The sequence below is a fragment of the Abramis brama genome (genome assembly GCF_963993115.1).
Source record: "Abramis brama genome assembly, chromosome: 22".
Lineage (NCBI taxonomy): Eukaryota > Metazoa > Chordata > Actinopteri > Cypriniformes > Leuciscidae > Abramis > Abramis brama.
In genome coordinates this window covers 16,941,533-16,966,205 of record NC_139984.1, presented here as the reverse complement: position 1 = coordinate 16,966,205, position 24,673 = coordinate 16,941,533, and the positions used below count along the sequence as shown (strand labels likewise).

Here is a 24,673-nt window from a genome sequence, read left to right as displayed (position 1 = left end):
TGGGTCATCATAAATACTTTGCTTTAAAAGTACCAAGTAAAAATATTTTTTCAATGTTTTTGATAAAAGGCACTTCCCTGAGAATTGAACTTAATAAATGTGAAAAAGACACTTTAATGTCTCCGTTTGTCATTCTGTATAGCAAAGCAGATGAGAGTAGATCATGATCAGAAACCTGATTAGAAATCATTATGAATAAAATCGAATTGTTTTGAATCGAAAATCTTTTTGAATCGAAAATCGATTTTGAATCGAATCGTGGCCTCAAGAATCGGAATCGAATCGAATCGTGAGATGGTAAAAGATTCCCACCCCTAGTTTAAACGCATGTTTTGGAAATGCTAGATTACGTCTGAAGCCTCTGCAATAATTACTCGCAGCTGTAGGAAAAGCTGTCAAAATATATTCTGCGTATCTGTCTCTCATGATAGCTCCGCTGGCCGTTCATTCTCTCTGGAGCCTTATTTAAAACGTCAGTCCTGTGATTGCTTGGGAATTTCAGGTTTTTGAAGCATCAAATGAGCAGTCTCATCAGTCAGTTGAGGTATTCTTTTCTGTCAGACATGATGAAATGATGATGGATCTAAAGTTCTGCGTATTAGACATGATAATTGGCAAGTATACACAGAATTTCTCTCTGGTGTGTTTTGATGTTTTTATAGTGAATTGCTATGAGCCTCAACAAGCATAGCGAATATATTAATGTGTAGCCATCACCATCTGTTACATAGAATGTTGTTGTGAAAAAAAGTACAGTTATTTTGTACCATGTACTAAAACAAAACCAATGTAATTCTTCTAAACCATCTAAAACCAAAAACATGAACAATTACTTAACTGCAATTACAAATAATTACAATTTTTTGGTAAATGGTAATGTTTACTTAATTGAAAAATACTTGAAATTTTAACATAGAAAATTGTGTATTGGTTTCAATGGTTTGGGGAACACATATTCACTATTAACTATGACTTTTGCCTCAATTAATAGTTAGTATGGCAGTTGTTGTAGTGGTTAAGTTTAGGTATTGGTTAGGATTAAGGGATGTACAATATGTTCATGCAGGATAAAGGATTAATATGTGCTTTATAAGTGCTTATAAATAGCCATGTTAATAATATGCAAGCTAATAAGCAATTAGTTAATAGTGAGAATTGGTCCCCAAACTAAAGTGTTACCATTTCAACTACCCTATCATCGATCAGACATGTTGTTTCATGGAAATATGACTTCATATATCTTACATATTGAAATTAAAAGTCCCGGGGCCTTTGTGAATCGTCTCATCCTGCGTGGGGAGTAATGTAGCTCTCTCTGGCATTCTGACAAGAATGCTGGGAATTGTATAGTTCCGCAACATCACTTGTCACTCTACTGAACATTTTGGAATGACCCTCTGAGGAAGAGCTGGTCTTTTTCTCAATCTCTCATTCCCTGGAAGTTCAAAGGTGATCATCAAGTTCAACATGAGGAATTCTTTAACATGTAATTGGTTCTTTGATCATGAACATAGAGTATCTGCTCAGAACCCTGATGAGGCCTCAGGTTTCTCGTCATCCTGCACGCACGAAATTAAAGAAATGTACTGCTAGATTGTTACATGAAGGCACAGCTTTGTGTGCATTAGGGATCTCCGTTTTCTGGAATGTATTGATTAATGGATAACATGAACATAAACATGCATAATTAATAATACAGAAGCTTCTGTATTTTTTCAATGGAATTTTTATCAACTTTTATTATCCCCTGAAGCTAGTCTGTTTAGATAAAGTTGATTAAGTCATGAATAGCTTCGTTTTCTATGGCACAGGTATTTGCAGTCTTCCAATGATTCCCTCTTATACTTAGCTAACACTGATGTGATTGTTGCGATAATACATTAAAGCCTGTCAGGGAGACTGATGGGCGATTCTTCTTAAATCAGGGGTCAGGTCAAACACCAGGCAAAATTGTAACAAGACTTTAAAAGATTAGCGTGCTTTTTTGTTGTATGAGATTTTAGCTTTTGCATTGTGTTTATGGGAAAAATAAATGAGTTTCAAGCAACAAAAACTTTCAGTTTCCCTGACTGCCTGTGTGATCACAAAATGTAATATTTCATATGCCTAAGTTACTCAGTTAGTGATCATTTATGATGATTATTGTATTAGCATAATTCAAATCAAGGTTATTTATTGCGCTTTTCACAATGCATGTTGTTTCAAAGCAGCTTTACAGAAAATGCTTGTTTCAGTGTTACAATTCTGTTATCAGCCAGATATGTGTATCAATGTAATATCCATATGGCAGTAATATACAGCTGTAATATATGTTATGTGATTAGTTAATGTCATGTACGCCTCATAATTATTACAATATAAAGATAATATTTGAAAGTTTTTATGTCTATCCAAAGCTGCCGTCATCAGAAGTTTTGCAATTGACTGTGTCGTCTGAAAACATTGCAAAGGCTGAATCCAAACTGGAATTGGCACAAACTGTAGTTACTCTGGGATGTGCATCCTGAGATAGAAACAAGTAACAGATTTGATTAGCAAAACCAACTGAATTTTTAGCTAATTAATTGATTGAGTGATTGATTTGGATTGTGATTGACCACTTAAATGTGTGTTTGTGTGTGTTTAATGGAAAAAAGGAAGTGTTAGGACGTGCAATATCTTTGTGACTGAATCTGAAGGTGAGCACAGGTTTTAAGTTTACATTTGACTACTGTTTGGTCTTACTCCGGAAAAGCCAGAGGCAGTGAGCTCACGTGAGAGCACTCAGGTTGTCTGGTTAGAGATTAACCTTGGTAATAAATGGTTTTAAAAACCAGGTACAGGAGCCAGAGCGTGCTGTTCTGCATTAAGATTCAATATCCTTCTTACAGAAATGTGATTTATATACGTAAAGCAGGCATGTTCTTATGGATTATGTCAATTTTTGAAGGTTGCGAACCCCAAGGCCAAAGCTCAAGGTCTTTTGAGCTGATTTCATCTTAGCCTGCTGTACACTGGTGTTGTGGTAATATGCACATCAGATGTGTACCATGTTAACTTGTTGAGCATAATCAGAAAGACCGCTGGTGTAATCTTGTAGTGCCTAATGCGAGGGGAAGCATGCTTGGGTTTGGACTTTGTCTGTACTCGTCTCCGTATTACCACATCCACAAAGTGTTGAATGTCCCCAGAGTGTGTATGTGAAGTTTTAGTTCAAAATAGCCCACAGATAATTTTTTATAGCATGTTAAATTTGTCCCTTTTTGAGGGTGAGCAAAAACTTGTCGTTTTGTGTGTGTCACTTTAAATGCAAATGAGCTGCTGCTCCCGGCTCCCTTCATAAAACAGGGCGGAGCTTCCAGAGTTAGCACCTCCGATTACCTCACCCAGACATGCACTGACAATGTAAGAAACTGTTCAGCCTTTTATGTTTGATTTTTTCTGTATGAGTCTGACAAAGATGGAGAGACTCAAGAAGAAGTGACAACATGTAGAATGCAACAGGACGTTTCTGAATGGTTAGTTGATGAATTGAATATGTAGTCATTGATTAGCATATTCTGTCATGATCATATATAAATCGCTCATGTGGGAACTGTTGTAAGATGCCTACAGAGTGACATGCTATTGCATTTGTGTTACGTACTGTATTGCAATAAATGTGAAAAGACGGATGCGGCAGCTTGAGCAGACTCACAAATGTGCTGTACTACAACAACTCTTCCTCTTCTCAACATGGACTCACCCGCTTTGTTGCATCTTCCCGGGGGCGGGGTTTATGTAAATGTTAGGGTTTGTGATGTCACTAACCCGGGAGTAAGCTTCTGTAGTCCCTACCAGCCATTTGTTGTAGTCCTTAAAAAGCGATTTCTGTAAAAGTAAATATTCCCCTTTGCTTTGAACTTTGAGCGTTGTAACTTTGCAGATGTTCTTTATGCTCAAACAGCAACATTACTAACTAAAGTTAGAAAAGGGAATCATAATCAACCACCCCTTTAAATTTCAGTTTTATCTCAAGAGGTTTAGATGTTATATTGTAAATCAGTTCTGTCAAATTAGCCCAGGAGTTACACTCAATTTCAGTTTAACTCAATAATTAATTCAGTTCAACATTTCATGGCTCGTCAGTTTTAAATATTTAGCTTAGATTATGTATCTACTATATTCCCAGGTTAAATCTCTCTTAAACCCTACCAGTAGATAGTAGAACTCATAGACTGAGATATCAGAAGTATGTCATACCTGCCTTGTTCAGTCTCATATTTGCTGAGGGCTTTTATCTGACAGAGGAGCCCTTAGCAGCATATATCTATATGTTTTCTGATATGATAGGAGTGAGAAAAACAGTCAAATACTTCAGTTCATTCGGGTAATGTTGGTGTCGAATTATTTACTTCAGTACAAAATAAATAATTACTTAACAGACATTTTCCTTATACATGTTCAATAAGTTACCAATAACCATCATAACAAAGCAATTGAGATGGTGAGGTGGCATTCCACTCTCACATTTCACATTTCACACCCATCGGCCCTTGTTCATGAGTCACTCATCCGCAGTGTGAGTGCAAATTTGTAGTCTTTGTCTTCATGTGGTCAGGTTGGCCTTCACTCTGCTGATGTTTGCAGATAAAGTCATTTAGCTGCTGTCTTAAAAGCTGCGTGCGCTCTACATGATTATGAGTAAGCTGCTATCTCATATATGCTGGCAGACGATTGAACATTGAAGACCAGTGCCAGTTTAGTCTCTTTATTTACTGTGCGAATGTTTAAGGAGTGTTTTAATATGTTATACATTAATATTGATCTCTGTAATATTTCATTTGTGTTAGCGTTAATTTGTGTTAAACACACTGATTTAAACATGCCACCAAGATAACAAGTGAAGTTTTGTCAAAATTGATAGTCTTGGAAGCATCCAACAAAGTTTTGCAAAACATTTAATTGTTTCAAGTGTGTTTCATGGAGTTACATTAGTTAAAAGGGAAAAATATCTGACATTTATAAGATTTTGTATTGTTCATTTTTATAGTGGTAACACAAGAAGAAAAAGTAATTATATTAAACAACAAGAATATCTATTCAAGCATCTTTGCTAGTGATCAGAATTGGCCAGCAAAACAAATTTGCAAATATATATATTTATTTAATAAGAAGTAAAAAATCTTAGCTAGTGGTCTGAATGGATGGATGGATGGATAGATAGATATATAGATAGATGGGCCAGAAGAACAAATATTTATTGTTGATTCCTGAATGTTTCAGTCTTAGGTATGTACAGTAACTAATGCTATTTGTGATAACAGTAAAAATAAACTGTAAAAAAAACTTACGGTGATCAGGAATGTTCATAGTGGGTAATGATTGCATTTTATTTATAATTTTAAATAAATTAAAAACTCATTCAAGGAGATTTGCTGTTATTATGTTCACTTGCTCTAACATCTTCAGTTCAGCTCAGCATCTCGTTCAAGTTTTTCCTTCTGGTGAGTTCAGACTGAATGTTGTATTGGAAGGGAAGAGGGTGTGTGTGGTCAGAGAAAGCCAAAGCATCACTGCCCTCCCCTCTGTACCCCTTAACCAGCTCAACGCCCCCCTAAAGAATGGTTCAGTGCATTCCGTCAGCCTGGAGACCGGCTCCCCCTTTCAAACAGTGGCTTTCAGAGTGACAGCTGCATTTGAATAAGAATCACTCTCCATTCACCCCATTGCTGCGCTGAGGGCGGGGGAACCGCTTTCCGTCCACTCTGATTGGCTCAAGCCATTCCTTCTTTTTTTTTGTCAGGAAAGGCCAGTTGCGCCCATAAAGGTTTTTTTTTTTTGTGCTTAACTTTACACATTCACTTTTTTTTTCAAGTCTGACACACACAACCAATCTTACTCTTTTTGTGCCACCAAGGGAGCCTTTCTCAGAGCCTTTCCTGTCCAACGGATATTTATCAACTTGTGTGTGCGCGTGAGTAATATATCTTTCTTGGATTTTACATATATGGCTTTAGATAAAGAATAAGAGTCTCTGTGTTTTGGTTGATCTACACAGATGCAGGTGATACTGGCTTTATCTGTTGTCTTGCCTGCCAGTTTTGTAAATCCTGTTATTCACTTTATCTGTTTTTTTGTCCTTCTTCTTTGATTTGACTTTTCTTTTATCTCTTCTTTATCTATGAAGCATCATACCTTACTGTCCTGTTATTTTTTTTGTAATTTAGTGTTTTTATTTATTTTGAAAAAGTTTACAAAATATTTGCATTAAAGTAAAGAAAACTTATACGATTACTAATTTCCCTCTAAAGCCCCCCTCCCGCACCCACCCCATTGCACTTCGGGACATTGAGCAGTATCTGAATAACAAGGGATAAAATAAAATTCATACAGAGAAAGACAAATAAAATAATGCTAATGACCTTACTGTCCTGTTAATGTCTAGACTGATTTTAAGGACTGTGGCGTTTTTTTTTATGTGCCCTATAACAGTAAATTCTTTAATTTCATACATTTTAAGGGGTTTAAAATCATAGAATTATGTCAATAGTTTTTCAATCACTTGAGTTCTTATAGAAGGTTTTAAGTTAGCATCAAATTATTTTTGTGGATTTCTGTGCATGTATTTCTGCATATGTGTTGTATTTATTGACTGATGCAGTGAAACGTTTGTTCTCTATGGTGGTTGATTGAGTGTGAGAGGATTTAGTGGCAGTGAAATATGGAGTGGAAACTGTGTGGGAAACTGAGACTGTGGCATTGTGTGGTGGAGCTGACCTGTCACTCCTCTCACCAGCACACTGAAGAGCCTGAAGCCGGGGGCCCGACGCTGCTCACTTGAGCTCACACTCATGGTCCAGACAAAAACTGCATGGCTTCTCTCTCACCTCCTCATGTTTACCTCACTTTGAATCTTTAATATTCATTTGATGAAATGGCTAGTGCACTAATATATTCAAAATATATAAATACAACGGAGACATAGCCGAGTGGGCAAGTGCTCTGACATATGGAGCTTTTGCGCTTCAGGAGACCCGAATCCCTTTTCTGTCTGTCCTCCTGTCCTCCTCTGTCCTTAGGCAAAAAAAGCCCCAAAAATATAACTTTAGAAAATATAGAAATACAGATATATTATTATAGTGAAGGAGATACAGAAATATTATTGTATTAACAGAACTAAAACTATTTTTTATTACATTATTTGTATAATATTATTAAAAGAAACTGGGAGTGGAGAATGATATAAATTATTTATATAGTAATTAAGAACAGTTTATTTTGTGAAGTTTTAAAAACTATGTTATTGAATGAAAAATGGAAGAAAAAAAATCTGAAAAAAATCTTGATTGTATGCTTTATATCATTTATTTTACTATATTAACCATAATATTAATATTATATATATTAATTTTAAATGATTTTAAGCTATCCTGTGGCCCCCTTGAAACACTGGTATACTGTAGTTCATGCTTTATGACTGTCAGTAGTCTATTTTTAATTAAATTGCTGCACTGACCTTGAATTCTGGGTAAGTGTGTTAAATGTTTTTTTAATTTGTTGTGTAGTTAATGCAAACAAATACTTAAATTTAGTACACAGTATGGAACCATTAAAGATAATTTTAAATCATATAAGTAATTGTTTCTGTCCAATTAAGAATTAAATACTGTGAAAATGATAAACATTGAATATCAAAGCTTTAAAGGGGGGAGACACTAAAACAAACCCACCATATTACGATATTTAATTCAAAGAATGCGTGTTTCACGTTCAGATGCTGTTTTTATGAATCATTTATGAATCATTTAAATGTCTTGTGAATGCACTGTATGAATATCTTTAGCACCTGATACTACATTTTGTTTGTAAGCTGCTGAACAATCTTTTTCTTATTTTTCTTTGTATTTCAGGCCCCTAGAAATCATTTACTCGTGTTCGTTTGATAGCCCATGATGATGGCCAAATATTTCAGTGTTCTGCTTCTGGGTAAGTCACAGATTAAATTAAATTGATTTCTGCATAAACTAGAGTATGGTGGTCATTTCATTACCTTGCAGACGTCAAGACGTGATAATTCACCCAAAATTTTTATCTGTCATCATTTACACACCTAGGTTTAGGGGTAGGTTCAGGGTACCTAGTTATTACCCAGTTATTGTAAATACTACAATAAGTATATAATATGTACATGCGAAACAGGACTATAAAATATAGTGCTACCAAAAATATATGGAAGTCAATGGCTACCGTCATTCTTTGGCTACCCACATTCTTCAAAATATGATCTTCTGTGTTCAGCAGAAGAAAGAAAAACATACAGGTTTGGAACAACCTGAGGGTGAGTAAATGATGACAGAATTTTCATTTTTGGGAGAACTATCCCTTAATGGTGGGATCATAAAATGACTGATGACAACACATTCAATCCCATGTCATTATCAAAATGTGACTCTCCAGTGAGATGAGCAGGGGATAAGCTTCTTAAATAAAGTTAAGTTCAAACACACAGACCCCCACCTAGACTTAAGCAAACGAAAACATGACCAACCTGTTACCCCTCTTTCTTCTTTAGCATCAGTGCCTGGCCTTTCTCTCTCTGAAGAGCAGCAATCAGAGGCATTGTGTTTGCTTTTCCTTGCTTCTTTGTGTTTCATAATGAAAGGTCTATACATTATGGAGAGGAAACCGTACACCTGCGGAAAACTGCTAAACAAGGCAAGGAAAATTTCTGTCGATATTTAATGACCAGAAAAACATACAAACAGATACATGGGGCAAATTCATAAACATTTTTGCATTCCACTGTTTTTCGCTGTTCTTTCTGGTTTTTGACTATCCAGACCTGTTTGACTGTTGTGCTTGCATCTCATGTCTTTTGCGGTGTCTTGTGCATGATATGCAGTGCAGTGCTCAAGTTAAAAGAAGTTGAACATAAAAAAACCATCTCTTGTGTTTTTTTTTCATTGCACTGCCCCGCGTCTCTCATTTTTAAATGCAAAAACGTGTTCTGTGTTGTTTTTCTATGCAAACATGCACTAGGTGCTTATGTATGACACAGCATTCCCCACTCAAGTTAAAAGTAGTTCAACTTTTAAAAAATGCATTTATAAACCTTGTGTTTTTTCATTGCACTGCCCTGCGTTTCTCATTTTTAAATGCAAAAACGTGTTCTGTATTGTTTTTCTATGTAAACCTGCACTAGATGGATGTGTTATGCTCGCGTCTTGCATCTTTTGCAACATCTTGTTCATGACATGCCGTTCTAAAAATGTGGCACTCAAGTTAAAAAACGTGTCTAGACCCTATTTCCACTGTTTTGCATTTGCTGCAAATGTATTAATGACGTTTTTGCAATTCAGTTTAACCAGGTGCTTAATGCACTGAAGCAGTGATGCGTTGTATTTAACTTAAGTTAGTGGCACATATAATTTTATGTTAATTAGACTCATTATAGATTCAGTGCTGTTTGCCTGCTGAAAATTGCGTCAGTGGAAATAAAAAACGTTTTCTTGATCAGGGTAGCTGTAGTTTGATGACGGTTAGTAGTACACATACTTTTGAAACTTGTAGTCGTGGTGCTCATGCTTGGGATGCAGGTGCCAGTCATTTTCACTGTCTGCTATATGTATTGAATCAAAAGAGAGAGAGAAACTGAACAAGAGGGAGAGAAGTGGAGAATAAGAGTGGGGAGCAGGATTTCAATAGTGAGGGTGCTTCACTGAGGATGGAATGAGAACAGTGCTGAGGATGGCCATTAGTTTTGACATGTGGGGTAGAGGGGGATCAACACGCTAATTTTGGCCTATTATTCTCATTGTAGCACAGTGCTTCATTTATTATTTTATCAGGATCCTTATATGCTCAATCACTAGTAATTTAGCTAGATGCCTAAATGCATATCCCCTGTTGAAAATGCTACACTTAAAAGATTAGCCTAAATGTCTGGAAAAATGGACTGGAAGTGGAAAAACACTGCAACACTGGCTCCGTTCCAAACCCTAGTGAGCTGCCTACCTAGATGGCATGTTTAGACATCATACTGTAGGGTCACTCCTAATGCAAAGACTGTTCTGAACAGTAGTCACTAGTCAGCAAAATTATGCTGCTTTATTTAGAGCTATAGCCTTGTGCAGGGGCGGACTGGCCATCTGGAGCACAGGGACTTTTCCCGGTGGGCCACTGGCCAATGTGGGCCGGTCCACCCGGTACACAAATATATATATATTTTTTTTTAAATGGCGGAAATCATAATATTACATCTCTACGCAAATTGATGAGTGAGTCGGGCGTATTTCAAGATACGCAATGGAGTTGACCAAACTAATTAACAGGGAGGGAGGACAATACACGCGCCGGCGCGGGCCGACAAGGAGTGTGTTTTGTGTGCATGTGAGTGTATTGTCCTCCCTCCCTGTTAATTAGTTTGGTCAACTCCATTGCGTATCTTAAAATATGCCCCCTTTTACAGAGAGAGAGAGAGAGATTGATCCGTTACAGCGAATTTCTCTGAGCAGATCATTACAAATAATTGTCCATGGATGAAAAGGTGGAAGAAAAGAAAAGGTGGAGCTGAAAAGTTATGATTTAAAAAAAAAAGCATCAGTTTAATGTCACATGATAGCCTAATAGTATGCCATGAGGATTCGTGTTAATGCAAAATAGTTTCAATCTGGATTCAGGAGTTACAGCTGAGCGGTGCAGCCTACTCTGCTGAGTAGTGTATCTTACACTGCACTAAGATGATACCCCCTGACTAGCTGATTTTTGGTCCCAGTCTGCCCCTGGCCTTGTGTGTCACACTCCGAAATATGGTATAGCTGGGTGACCCCAAGAACCGAGTTGCCTCTGAAATTGTAGCTGTCTGAGTAGATACTATTTAGTATGTTCTATATAGTGTGAATGTGAATGTAATCAGAACGTAGGCCTACTCATGTTCTCATGTGACTCGTTTCACTGTCATCACATCTCCTCTCCCGTGGCCTCATAGATACCTTTTGCCTACTGCTTTATGAATACATTCGGACATTTTCAGCCCTGGCTCATTCGAAAAACATACCTGTGGCAACATTTTTGCAAAGGGCAAAATACTTTTTCGCGACAGTTTCAAAGTGAAATGTCCAGTAAGTGGCGCTAAAAGCGTGCATATGGCAACGTTTTTTTTACGTCGGAGTTCGTACGTATCACCGCAATTCTGAATTGAATGTTCAGTGAGTGCCGCTAAAAGATTAATGCTCAATTACGTTTTAAAATAACGTACACCTACACTATACACTGCCCTAAACCTACCCGATAGTGTTAACAAAAACAAATGTGTCATAAAAACGTAATCGTAACCATGGCATTTTAGCTTGATTTAGAACATTGAGCTCTTGACTCGTCTTTTACGGGATTCGTACCCTTGTTTTGCGTGCCTTCGGCCAATCCGCGTACACTAACGTCACGGATAGTTCCTATAGTGCTGGTTTAGACCCTACTCTGAAGTAGGAGCTAAATTAGTTCCTCCAAAAGAGTTCCTAGAACTAAAATCATTCCTAGTTCCTGCGGTGAGAACGCGCCGACATCCTGTTACTTTCGGCAATAGTTCTAGGAACTATGAAAAGGTTCCTCCGGTGCGAAAGCCCCGTTTGGCAATCCCATAATACATTGCACCAAATAAAAATAAAAAGGCATCCAAGATGTTAAATAATGATTATAAATATATTTTATTCAGTACTGAAGAGTGTTGATAATAAAACTTGTGTGCTTTTAATTGACTTCTTAGGCTATTGTTTTATTAGCTTAGCAACACATGCTAACATTAGACATTAGAATGAATTGCATTAGCCAAGGCCCTCTGATGTTCTGTTAAGTGTGAATATGTAAGATATGAAGATATTATCTGCCTTTTTTTTAATGTTGATGCCTTTCTGTGGATCAGAAAGCTGTGTTTAAAGGTTCAGCCAGAATTTAGAGCATGAGAGGAATGTTGTGGAAATGAACAGTCTCAGGTGTGTGATTTCTGATTGTGGCTTTTTAAAAGGTATTTTAAGTAGTGGCTGGAAAGCCTGGTTTGATGAAGGGGTGTTAAACAAGCTTCCATTAGATTCTTATGAAGGAGTTAACTTCACTCATTAATTTCCATTGTGTTTTCTGTAAGATCTCTTTTCTTAGTGTTTAATTTAGACTATTACACAGCAGTTTAATATTTGTATAAAACATAGACAATGGCATTTTGACTTATATTATAATATTATATTCACAATAATGGGACACCTGAATAGGCCTGCGTGTTTAATCAAATAAAAAAATTAACTTGCTATTTGGCCTAGTGTGATTACCAAATCACTACAGCTATGACTTAAATAAATAAATAAATGTGCTGCATGTTTTAAAGTGAAGCACAGCACTGTGTTAATAAGTTTGTCCACTGTTTACCAAGAATTCAAATGCTAATCATCACTGATAACATGTTTTACAGTTATTATTTCTGGCACAAGCACAAGTTCATTATCTGGTACTTTCTTTACTCATTGTGGGTCAGTAAGACTGTGTGTTAATGATTGTACAAGGAATATGACCAAGGTGTGTGAGCATGTGCCACTGTAATGGAATGTCTCTATGTGTCTTAGGGCATGTGTACTTTGTGAACTCTGTCCTGTTTTGGAATAAACTTCATGTAGACAAAATCTATTAGGTCTGCCAGCTTTAGGGTGCATTGCTTATACCTACTCCTTCTTAAGCGCTCTATTGTACCATCAGTTTTATCAGTATTCTCTGTGGAGAAACATTCTAGTTATGATCTGTCAAGTGTTAGGCTTAGATTGTGATTGTTTAACTTGAAACAACAATGACTGCCTTGTTTTGTCTGTGCCTGTAGGTTCACTATCTGATTTTTCACATTCCAGTTCAGGGTTTGACAGTGCATTGTCTATGCTAACTTACTTTTTATTCTTAAATCAGTGAAATCAAAATGTACAAATCTTGTTTTTTTTTGTTTGTTTGTTGTTTAAACAGAATTTTGCATTTAAAAAATAATAATAAAAGAGTTATTTAAAACTGATTTATCTGTCCACATTATTATTATAATTTTTAATTATAAATAAAATAAAATAACTTTCCACCCCCCTTGCAGTGACATCTATTTGATGACGTGTCATCTATTTGAATGCTTTGTTCGTTTACTGTATATGATTTTGTGTGTATTGCTGTATTCTGCAATATGTTTTTTGTATTTTGTTGTATTTTGCTGTATTTTGTACACCACAATGAACCAACGATCCAATTAAGTCCCCATGTACAAAATCAAGTCCCGCCCTACATTTTGTCTTGTCCGAGAAACTATTTCACTCGCATATATAGGGAAGAAAAATGTAATCTGTTCCATGTTTATTTCCATGTTCCAACCTCTGCCCTCAGTGGTACTTAAGGAGCCAATGCTCTAATTATCCAGTTAATTAAGTAAGCAAGTAACATAATGATTGACTGTAAAACATATGAATCTAAGGGCACACTATCTGCAATAATCTGATAATTATTTTCATGCTATGGATGATAAACGATAAGTGGCCATTCAATTTTTGCTCAATTTTGTCTAAATGGATTGAAAAATAAAACACAAACTAAAATCAGTCATTTTAAATGCTCCAAGTGAATTTGGGCATCACAACATTAAAATGCACACTACAGTATAAAAAATGGATATTCATTTTGAGATTTGCTAAAGATTACATTTAACAGAGTTATTCAATTATGTACATTTTTAAAGATTAAAGGGTTAGTTCACCCAAAAATGAAAATTCTGTCAGTAATTACTCACCCTCATGTTGTTCCAACCCCGTAAGACGTGTTCCAACCCTGTATATTTTTGATTAAATCTGAGAGCTGGATCACTCCTCCATAGGCTTCTAAAGACGTTATAACTTGCTGGCCCAGAAAATGCATTAAAGACATTGTTAATATAGTCCAAGTGACTACAGTGGCTCAATCTTAAGCTTATAAAGCGACGAGAATACTTTTTGTGCGCAAAAAAACAACAAAAATAACGACTTTATTCCACTATTCATTTCCTTCTCTCTGGGCCTCGAGTTTTTTCACGTAGTGTTTTAGCGCAGCGCGTCTGTGTTGCACGTCACCACGTAGGCTCACTATTGGCCGACGCTGGTCATGTGTGTGATGCGTGTGACGTACACAGTGTTGGGGAGTAACGGAATACATGTACCGGCGTTACGTATTCAGAATACAAATTATGAGTAACTGTATTCCGTTACAGTTACAGTTTAAATAGTTGGTATTTAGAATACAGTTACATTGTTGAAATCAATGGATTACATGACGATACTTCTCTGTTTCAAGAGTTTATTCACTCTCTAAAAAAATTAAGGCAACTCCATGCATTTCCCAGAAGCCCCAATATGTAAAAAAGCGCGGTTTGCGTGCAGTCACAATGGAGTCGGAAGAGGAGAAGCTAGAGGTAGAGATGGAGACAGAGCAACAGAGCAGGGCAAGAATGCGTTTCTATCTTGGAAATTCAAACAGCATTTCACATTAAAGAAAGAGAAGGGAGAACGAAATATAACTGTGCAGTGCAACCTCTGCTTGCCAGCAACCAACCTCCTTTCGGCGTCGTCCAAAGACTCCACCTCCAATCTGAAGCAGCATCTTAAAGTAGGATACTACTAATTTGGATATTTCCAAATACGTGCAGTCAATACTTGAAATATAAGTTCTCCGAAAATGCATTAATACCAATAGTGAAACGTCTGTATATATCCATACTCCCTTAATAAAGGAGTCCAGACATTAGAAAAAAATATCGGTCTACATGCGATTTATATTTAATATGAGGGAAATAAAACATGCGTGACACAAAAAATCTTCATTGCAATCTGTGAATTACACTGCGCAAACCAAAAGTAATACTAGGCCTACTCACCGGATGAATAAGGGTTGGCTCTCCACAGAACATAAAATATTTATTTTATTTTTAGTATTCGCATTTATGAGGAAAAAATACAATGTTACGGTCGTGACAGTTCTCCGTTACGGACGTGAGCAGCACTCTGAAAGCGGCACTAAAAGACTGTTTTAAAACTTTCACAGAGACCTCAAACAGAAAGCACAAAGCCTTTCTTTAAAGTGAATTTCGTTTTGTATTAATTGTATCTTAATTTTAATCAATATTTCATCAACCAATTGCCAGGATTTAATAAGAAGTAAATATAGCAGACAATAATCACGGAGGCGCCACGTGAACTGGAGCTGGACTCATAAATGAACGCCCGTTTCACACATAGCCTACTCTGTTTGCAGTGTGTATGCGGTGCGTATTTTTTCTCTCCCGTACCCATGTTAACAGGTTAGAGCTTTCACACTGCGGTCCGTTTATCCGTTCCAGTTGCGGTGCGTATACAGGAGTGCAGCGATCGTTTCCGCACCGAGTCTATTTCTGCTGTGCCGCAAAAGCTGAATTAAAGTGACAGCGCATGTTTCGTGGTCAAAATAAACACAGATTGAGCTGAAAATGTAGTAATTTCACCATAAGTGCATATAATTAAATAAAATGTAGTAATACCATCATAAATTAATTTAATTAAACTAGTGCAAAATGCCTGTGCAAAATCAGTTTTAAATTGTTGGTTTGGTGCCCGTGAAAGAGACTGTGAACACATTGAATTCAGGGAGCAGGCTAGGTTACTACAAATGATGGCTGTGAATAAACTATAATATTCAGAAGTAAACAGTGTAGCTGACTGAGTGTTTATGTATACCACAACCTTCTAAGTGCTAGTGCAAAATGCCCGTGCAAAATCAGTTTTTGAGTGTGTTTTTAGTAATTGTTGGTTTGGTGTGTTTGTGTGCTCATTGTTACAATTACACAGCAAAAGTTCAGTGACATTTTTATTTGTGATTGGTAGAAAGAAAATTAATCAAAATGGATTTATCACGTTCTGGAACCAAACTATAATATTCAGAAACACAAGAATAGGCCTGTTTATTAAGCAGGATTTGATGTCTGACACTTATAAAATGCAATTCAATGTGGAAGTAATCCAAGTATTCAGAATACGTTACTCAGATTGAGTAACGTAACGGAATACGTTACAAATTACATTTTTGGGCATGTATTCTGTATTCTGTAACGGAATACATTTTGAAAGTATCCTTCCCAACACTGGACGTACAACACAGACGCGCTGCGCTAAAACACTACGTGAAAAAACTCGAGGCCCAGAGAGAAGGAAATGAATAGTGGAATAAAGTCGTTATTTTTGTTTTGTTTTTTGTGCACAAAAAGTATTCTCGTCACTTTATAAACTTAAGATTGAGCCACTGTAGTCACTTGGACTATATTAACGATGTCTTTAATGCATTTTCTGGGCCAGCAAGTTATAACGTCTTTAGAAGCCTATGGAGGAGTGATCCAGCTCTCAGATTTAATCAAAAATATCTTAATTTGTGTTCCGAAGATGAACGAAGGTCTTACAGGGTTGGAACAACATGAGGGTGAGTAATTACTGACAGAATTTTCATTTTTGGGTGAACTAACCCTTTAACTTTTAAGTGAGCGTCCAGTGATAGCAAAGGTGATCTAAATGTAAAAATAGAGGAAATGAGCATGCAAAAATAAATACTAACTGATACATAAAAGATAAGTTTAAAAAAATCTAATATCAGCCGATTACCACAATGGTACCAACATGTTGTGCCTCAGATATTTTAAGAACAATCATATTGTTTATAGATGATGATGGTCTCAGCTTCATTGCGACATGCAGTGCAGCACATGTGGCGGCTTGTCGTCGACTCGCGGAATGCCATTCCTTAGCTATAGATGGGCATTTTGCAAGACCCGTGTGAGATACTTTTACACCTGGAATTTTTCTCTTAATGAATGATATTTTCCTGGCTTGGCATTCCTGTACTATCTGCACTTTGCAGATGCACATCTGCCTCTGTAACCGCTTGTATCTTGTATCTCTGTGTGCTGTAAATGTGGCATGTAGGAAAGAGGGTGTGTGTTATAGCTTAAGCGGTTTGTGGGTGTGTTAAAAAAATGCAGGGACAAGCAGCCATGAAGAGCTCAGCCTAAAAGAGCAAATGTTTAAATGTAGTTTTATTTTAATAAGCTTGACATTTGTTTGTGAGTACAAACTGGTCTACTGTGAACTGTGAGTACAAAATTATTGTTTAATTATAGTTAATTAGTCTACTGAAAGACTTGAATGGATGGAATAATCCACTGCTTGTACATAATTTCATCCATTTTTCTATTAGTGATGATACTTTCTCTCTCTTTCTCTATCAGTCTTTTTCACCTTTGAAGACTTCAAATGCAAAAGCCTCTAAGTCCGTCTAAAGTTTTTGTTTAATATTAACATTTTTATTAGGCTCCTATGTATAGGTTTCTACCCAAGTACTGGCATTTCTGAATGGGCTGAGGCTGGGATTTAGTGAGTTTGAAGTGAAAGTATTTGATGAGCGTATACAATGTGCGAAGAGCATTCACTCAATATTATTATCTCATTTTTGACAGAGGTGGCTTTTAGAGGCTTTTGCATTGGATGTCTTAATTTGTATAGACACTATGAAGAAGAGAAAAGAATGTGTGGAGACTCAATAACAGACAATGCCAAAACAAAGTCAAAACCTATTCTTGCCTACCCCTTGCCTTCCCAAACACACACTCTCACAGTCACGTTGCTTGCTAGTCAGAACATGAGAAGTCATGTAGAAATAGTGTTAAATGCATCCTTTACCTCAAGGAATCTGTAATGAGGGATGCAACATAAGGTCTCATAAGGCAAAACACTCTTTTTGGAGAATTGGTATTTTCTTGTGCGTGTGGCCTGTAAAGACTGATCCGCACTCTGAAAGTTCCTCAAACACCCGTCCTGTAATTAGCAAGGTTAACAGATTGCCTTTGAAATACTCCCGTCTACTTAGAAAACTAGCGAGAATTTGAACGAAAGGTATTTGCAAATCATTTTTCATGGGAATCCCCACCTCTCACACACATACAAACACAAACCATACACAATCTGGACCATTATTTCTTCATTATGTGGATTTTTACAGTATGTGAGTTAACCATAAAACCTTTCAGTGCCCTCACCAGGTACACTTTAGTTTAGTACCTTGATGCAATCAAATGGAATTCATGGCATTTGTTTTCATTTTTTGACCTGAGAAGGGGCTCGATTTAAATATTGTTATGAACTTTAAAGGCTTATCTGCACTCTTGTGCAAAGAACAGTGTTGAGTAATTGAATGACTGATATACACAATATATTGGATAAATATATAAGTTGGATAAATAGTATCCAACTTGCATACATGTACAGTATACTCAAGTAAAGTGATATGTACTATATAGCAAATCTCAACTGCTTGATTGTTTGCATCGTTGCAAAATATAAACCATATTATCGGCCAGCTCTAATATCTGCTAAGTCCAACTATAAGGCATGAAGATATTCAAATATTGTAAACACTAACATCATGATTTTCTGTAAAACTGTTTTGAAATGGTGTGCATTGTGAAAGTGTTATGCAAATAAATTTGAGATGACTTACTATACTATGTGTATTTTAATGTTATAGAAGTCGAATTATACGTAAGTAGAATAATTACTATATGCACCAATATTATTCTGGATACTGGTAAGCTAAAATTATTTTCATGTTATGTCTGAGAATTGAGAATATATTTATATTATAGTTCTACCCTGTTTTGTCTAAATAAATTAAAAACAATAATTTTTAATGCTACAAGTAAATTTAGGCATCACAACATTATCACAGTGTTATTAAATTATTAGTGTTTTTAAATAATTACTCTGAGTGTTAGATGAGGGTTAAAATGATTTACTATAAATATAAAAATAAAGGAAATAAACATGCACAATTAAATATATTGTCTGATACTGATAGGCCTAAACGTATTAAATTATACTTAAATTATAATTAGGGATGCACCAATATGAAACTTTTGGTCGATACCGATGGCGATGACCGATACTTCTTTATATTTGAAAGCCAATAACCGATAATTTGGAGAATAAATCTAAATCCAAATTTTATATAATTTTTGAGAGCCTGATTACAAAAACAAAAGTCTCACCATTAAAATCCATGTTCCAAGCACACAATTATAATGTTCTCCTGTAACCTATATGACAGATTTGCGCTGTGCATGTTGCACTGTATTTTTCTTGTTTGGTGTTATTCCAATCATATTTCAAGCAATTCAAAACCATCATGGCGAACAGTACGCATCTGAAGTGTCTCAGCTGAAGGCAATAATCCATTATTTATTGGCTTTAATATGTCTGCCAGATTTTTAAATGTTCTCATCAGGCAGACAACGGTAACATTTAAAATGAACTTATATATCGGCTGATACCGATATGGTGGCCGATATAGCGTGCATCCCTAATTAAAATACATCTCCCTTGCAGTATTTTCTGGCTGCATCACATTAGGTTTTAAAATCAGCATCTAAAATATATTTCTGTCGTCTTGTTTTTCTGAATGTCCTTTCCCATCCACATAGGCTATCTGACGTCCACTTCATCAATTTCACTATGTCCACTCTTTTTGCTTCATTTACTCGCACTCATTCTCTCATTATTCTTTGTTGAGATGATGGTATTATTATTCCGAGTCAGTGATGTGTGAAAAATGGTAGCACAGAGGGGCTCAAAGATTGACCAGGACACTGCCTTTCCAAGAGCCTCTCAATGATAAAGAGGTCATTCACATTGAGATGTATGGTTGCGTGGTTATTGCCATTCTCCAACTGCGAAATCCTAGATCTCTGCAGTTTTATAGTTTGAGGGTGCGGTTACTTGCTAGTCTTATATAATGATAGTACCACAACATTAGAAGTGAATGTTCAAAATCCATTTAAGACCTCCCACACATCTGGATTTGACAATGTCAGATAACCCTATAATGAACTGTGTATTTTGAAAGGCAAACAGTGCATTTTGAGCCCGTTGCAGAGGTAACCATGTGGAACAAAGCCAGTTATTTTCCTGACTCAATGAGAAACTAAACCTTCAGTCTTTGATACTGCCGCCTGGGTGGGACCATGAGCCGCATGAGGTCATCAAAAAGAAGCCGTGCTTGTTGAATGCCATGATAACATCCAATCATTGGCTGTTGTGTGGTGTTTTGGAAAGAAAAGTAGAGTGTATGGGATATCGTAGGGATGTATCGTAGGGATATGTGAATATGTCCAAAAGGCACTGCAAACAGCGTGGGGAACATATAAATCTGAAATCATTTCTCAGGAAGTGGAAAGGGAAATTTACCCACAAGTCATAGTGCACCACTTGAAGTTTGACTAAAATAAACTTGCTTGAGTTGCAGCCCTTCAAATATGTTTTCAGATTAACACATAACAACATATTTATTCATTCATTTGTTTGTTCGTTCGTTTATTTGTTTGTTCATTTATTCGTTCATTTATTTATTGATGTTTTTTTTAAAGGGGTGGTGTAATGCCCTTTTCACAAAATGTAAAATAAGTCTTTGATGTCCCCAGAGTGTGTATATGAAGTTTTAGCTCAAAATACCCCACAGATATGTTGATATAGCATGTTAAAATTGTCACTTTTTGAGGGTGAGCAAAGCACCGTTTTTGTGTGTGTCCCTTTAAATGCAAATGAGCTGCTGCTCCCGACACAGAGGGCGGAGCTTTAACAGCTTGTGTCATTTTACCTCACACAGACATGCACTGAACATTTCAAAAACTTTTAGCCTTTTATGTTCAAACCGTAGTCAGACAAAGATGGAGAGCCTCAAGAAGAAGTGACAACATGTCTGAATGGTTAGTTGATGAATTTATGTAGCTTATGTGTAGTAATCTACTAGTTATTGATTAGCATATTCTGTCATGATCATCTATAAATGTTCCCGGGGGTGGGGTTTATGTAAATTTTAGGGTTAGTGATGTCACTAACCCAGGAGGAAGCATGTGTAGTCCCTATCAGTCGTTTGTTGTAGTCCTTAAAAAGCAATTTCTTTAAAATTTTATTTTTGCTTTGAACTTTGAGTGTTGTAACTTTGCAGATGTTGTTTATGCTCAAACAGCAACATTACACACTAACTAAAGTTAGAAAAGTGAAATCATAATCAACCACCCCTTTAATGAATTATTATATTTTAATGTTACTTGGTGTAATTCATTTGACATTTATATGTCTATTATTCCGAGTATACTGTGTCCTCATACCTCAAACCCCATTCTGCTCAACTGTGCTGTCTGTTATTGATTACGATGATGGGCTTTCAAAGACACAAAACAAAAAAATGCCAAGCGAAGTGAAGTTGTACAGATATCCCCTACTATAATGTCTGGGGAGCCGGTGAAATGGAATACACTGTTAAGTTAATGACCTCCACTTTCTGTCTGTGTCCTCTCCAGTTCTTCCAGCTGTGGCTCAGGAGATCCCCTCAGCTCCACATGGCTGCATGGAAGGGAGCTGTTATCCGGCAACAGGAAACCTTCTGATTGGCCGAGCTATTAATCTGACCGCCACCTCCACCTGTGGCCTGGATGGGCCTGAGATGTACTGCATTGTCAGTCATTTGCAGGTAAACCCAGCATTATTTCGGAACCATTCTTTCTCTTTCATATAGACACAAAAACATGATCTCATGTTGTGTACACTATGTTATCTACACCTGCATGTATGGCCTTGCCCTGCAGTTTGTGTTGACGGAAATTATTTGTCATATGAAGATAGATGTGCTTGTGCACAGGGCCCCTTTCATTTTCTACTATCCTTTATGGGGACATTTGATAATCAAAATGTAGGCGAACCTTACCACACACACACACACTCGCACACTTGTTATATTACAGGATTTTGCACATGTTGGACTCTTGCACGTGTATTGCTCACTATGCCACACCTCTTTTACAGCAGTCAAATCTGCAGCCTAAGGCTTTTCTATTCAATACATGTGTGATTTAAAAGATCTTGTATTCATTTCTTACATCTACCTCTGTTTGCTTTCCCTCTTTTATCCCGAAACACTCCTCCTCCCTTTCCTTTAGGTGTCTATAAAGCACTCTTTTCTGCCCTCATAAATTATATTTTCATTGACTGTTTAATGTTGTATGAATGTCTATTTAAAATGTTCTGTGTTCTTTTAGGTTGTTTGTTTTTTACCCCTCATTAAAGTGTTTTGGGTGCATAAAATTGAAAGAAACTGTTTAACTGCCTGGAGGCACCATACATCCTAGACCAGGAGTTACACCCTTTTTGTCCTCAACGCAGGTGTTACCTGTCAGCGCTCTGTCAATTTATTTGTCAGTAGGGTATCTGCAGAGTTCCCCACATTTCCGTTTGTGTTGTAATTTATCCAGATAGATAGATAGATAGATAGATGTTGCATGTATAAACTTGGCATAATGAGATACATTTTAAGTGCAGTTAAGATGTATTTGTAAACCACTTGTATTTGTTAGGCCACATATTAAAAAAAATATAAATGCACTTAAATAAATATCTTAACAACCTAAATAAAGTGTGTAAATGTTTCTCAAAAAACTAGTGTAATTTAATCATTTTAGTGTAAAAAAAAAAATGCAATACAAATCCAGTATAATTATTACATATCAATAAATAAAGCAGGCAATAATATTTGTATAAAATATCCATATATAACTTTTTTTTTTTTTTTTTACAAGATCATCTTAGCAAATTATCAGAAAGTATTTTTGTCTCTATTAACCCCAATTGCAGTCCATACACTTAAACTGTGTGGATCCACAGTGCTAAGTCATGCTAGAGAATTAACTATGTGTTTTTTGCAGGGCTCTAGCATAGCATTCCTGTTGTTCATAATCCGGTTGATCACTGCTAATCCTATTGTTGGCAGCTCACACTCAAAACTACCCCAGTAAGCATGTGTCTGGTGTGTGGTAAGCACAATATTGTAGAAGTGCTGATATCCGTCTCCTGCAGAGCTTGTGAGGATCTGAAATAGATTCTGAGGTTCTCCTGGTCATTGCTGTGACCTTTAACGGGTCCTGAAGAAATACACGTGTCTCACTCGGTCAGGCCATTGCTGGAGGTTTTGGTGCCCATGACAACAACTCAGCTTAGACAAAGTGCTCTGGCGTTCATCCACGCTAACTCTCATGTTCTGACCTGAATCCAGGAGGCCCATTCCCCTCTCTTCCTCCGCTTCCAGGTTGGCATGGAACTTGCCCTCCCATTCTGAGGGAACGTTTTGCTCAGGCTATGACCCAGATTTCTTTTGTATGTCTTGGCAGCTACCTGAACCGCCAGCCATGCGGGTTTAAGTCATTACAAATGAAACTGTACCTGGAAGAAAAGGTGTGGAGAGGCTGCTGTCAGACTGCACTGATGTTGTGCAAAAAGTGTTTTTGCAAAATGTGCATTGTTTTTCTTCTCACTCTTATCTTTCTCTATGTCTCTCGACAGGATTCAGATAAGTGCTTTATGTGTAACTCTCAGGAGCCATACGATGCCTATAATCACAGAAACAGCCACAGGGTGGAGAATGTCATCTACCAGAGAGACCGCAGAGGAGAACTCACCTGGTGGCAGTCTGTAAATGGTGTGTGAGAATGTGTTTTTTGAGACCGAAAGCCTGAAAGCACATAATGTTTTTTTTGTAGTTTTTTTTTAGTTTAAAAAAATAAAATAAAAAATAAATAAATAAATATATATATATATATATATATATATATAGGTAACATTTTATTTTAAGTTGATGTAGTTACATGTTACTACATGTATGCACTATAACAGTAAATTATGCAAAATTACAAGTAACTAACCCTAAACCGAACCCTAACCCTTCTACCTAAAAGTTATGAAATTCATGTTAATTTTTTAAATAAGCTTAAATAAGCTGAGTTTTCACTCAATAGTTTATAATGAAACTTTTTTTTTTTACGAATTCAATTGAATACTTGTAGTTTATGACTGGTTTTCTTTCGTTCATTTGTGTGCAGGAGAGGAGAATGTCAGTATTCGACTAAATCTTGAGGCAGAGTTCCACTTTACTCATCTCATCATGAAGTTTAAGGTGTGTATATATATATGGATTTCAAGTGTATCACGTCAAGTTTCAAGTTTTACATTAGCAATTTAATTGAATAAAAGTATTTATTAATAAAAGTGAAACTGTAACCTTCTGTTTGCATCTCCACAGACGTTTAGACCTGCTGCTATGATGATTGAGCGTTCTTCAGATTTTGGCCGTACATGGAGGCCATATCGCTACTTCGCCTACAACTGCACCAAGACTTTCCCCAGGGTTCCTGCCCACTCTCTTCGGTTTATTGATGAGGTCATCTGTGAGGAGCGCTACTCTGACATTGAACCGTCCACTGAGGGAGAGGTGAGTGTGAGCTGATGGTATTTTAATATGGATGTGTTTCAGTCTGTGTTTTAATGTTACTTTTGGATTCAGCGTTCCCACTATATGACTGTATTATTTTTATTTTAGGTCATCTACAAAGTGCTGGATCCTGCGATCCATGTCAAAGACCCATACGGTCTTGACATTCAGGGTTAGTGCAGTACAGTATAACCATTTTTTTTTGCTATGTAACTGTTTTGTGGAATATATTTTTTATTATTACACGGCTCTCTGAAATACTTGTCAGTCGCGACATTCTGCGGTCAGTTATTCCCTGACCTTGCAATATTGCACCTCAGTTATCGACTATCCTGTAATAAAACCG

At 36.6% G+C, this 24,673-nt stretch overlaps 1 protein-coding gene across 2 annotated transcripts in view; it reads left to right on the top strand.

The window, feature by feature from the left end:
• The window catches only part of lamb2l (laminin, beta 2-like), a 44,945-nt gene that overhangs the window by 2,901 nt on the left and 17,371 nt on the right, over positions 1-24,673 (top strand). Inside the window, exons 1-7 of one of the 2 annotated variants that reach the window (XM_084098468.1) lie at positions 5,812-5,935; positions 7,872-7,947; positions 21,371-21,540; positions 23,403-23,538; positions 23,939-24,012; positions 24,139-24,327; positions 24,436-24,499. In XM_084098468.1, the coding sequence (XP_083954594.1) occupies positions 7,911-7,947; positions 21,371-21,540; positions 23,403-23,538; positions 23,939-24,012; positions 24,139-24,327; positions 24,436-24,499 (670 nt within the window). In that variant the 5' untranslated portion in view covers positions 5,812-5,935; positions 7,872-7,910. Of the gene's footprint in view, positions 1-5,811; positions 5,936-7,871; positions 7,948-21,370; positions 21,541-23,402; positions 23,539-23,938; positions 24,013-24,138; positions 24,328-24,435; positions 24,500-24,673 lie in introns of those variants that run through there. The other variant, XM_084098469.1, reaches the window with a different exon arrangement.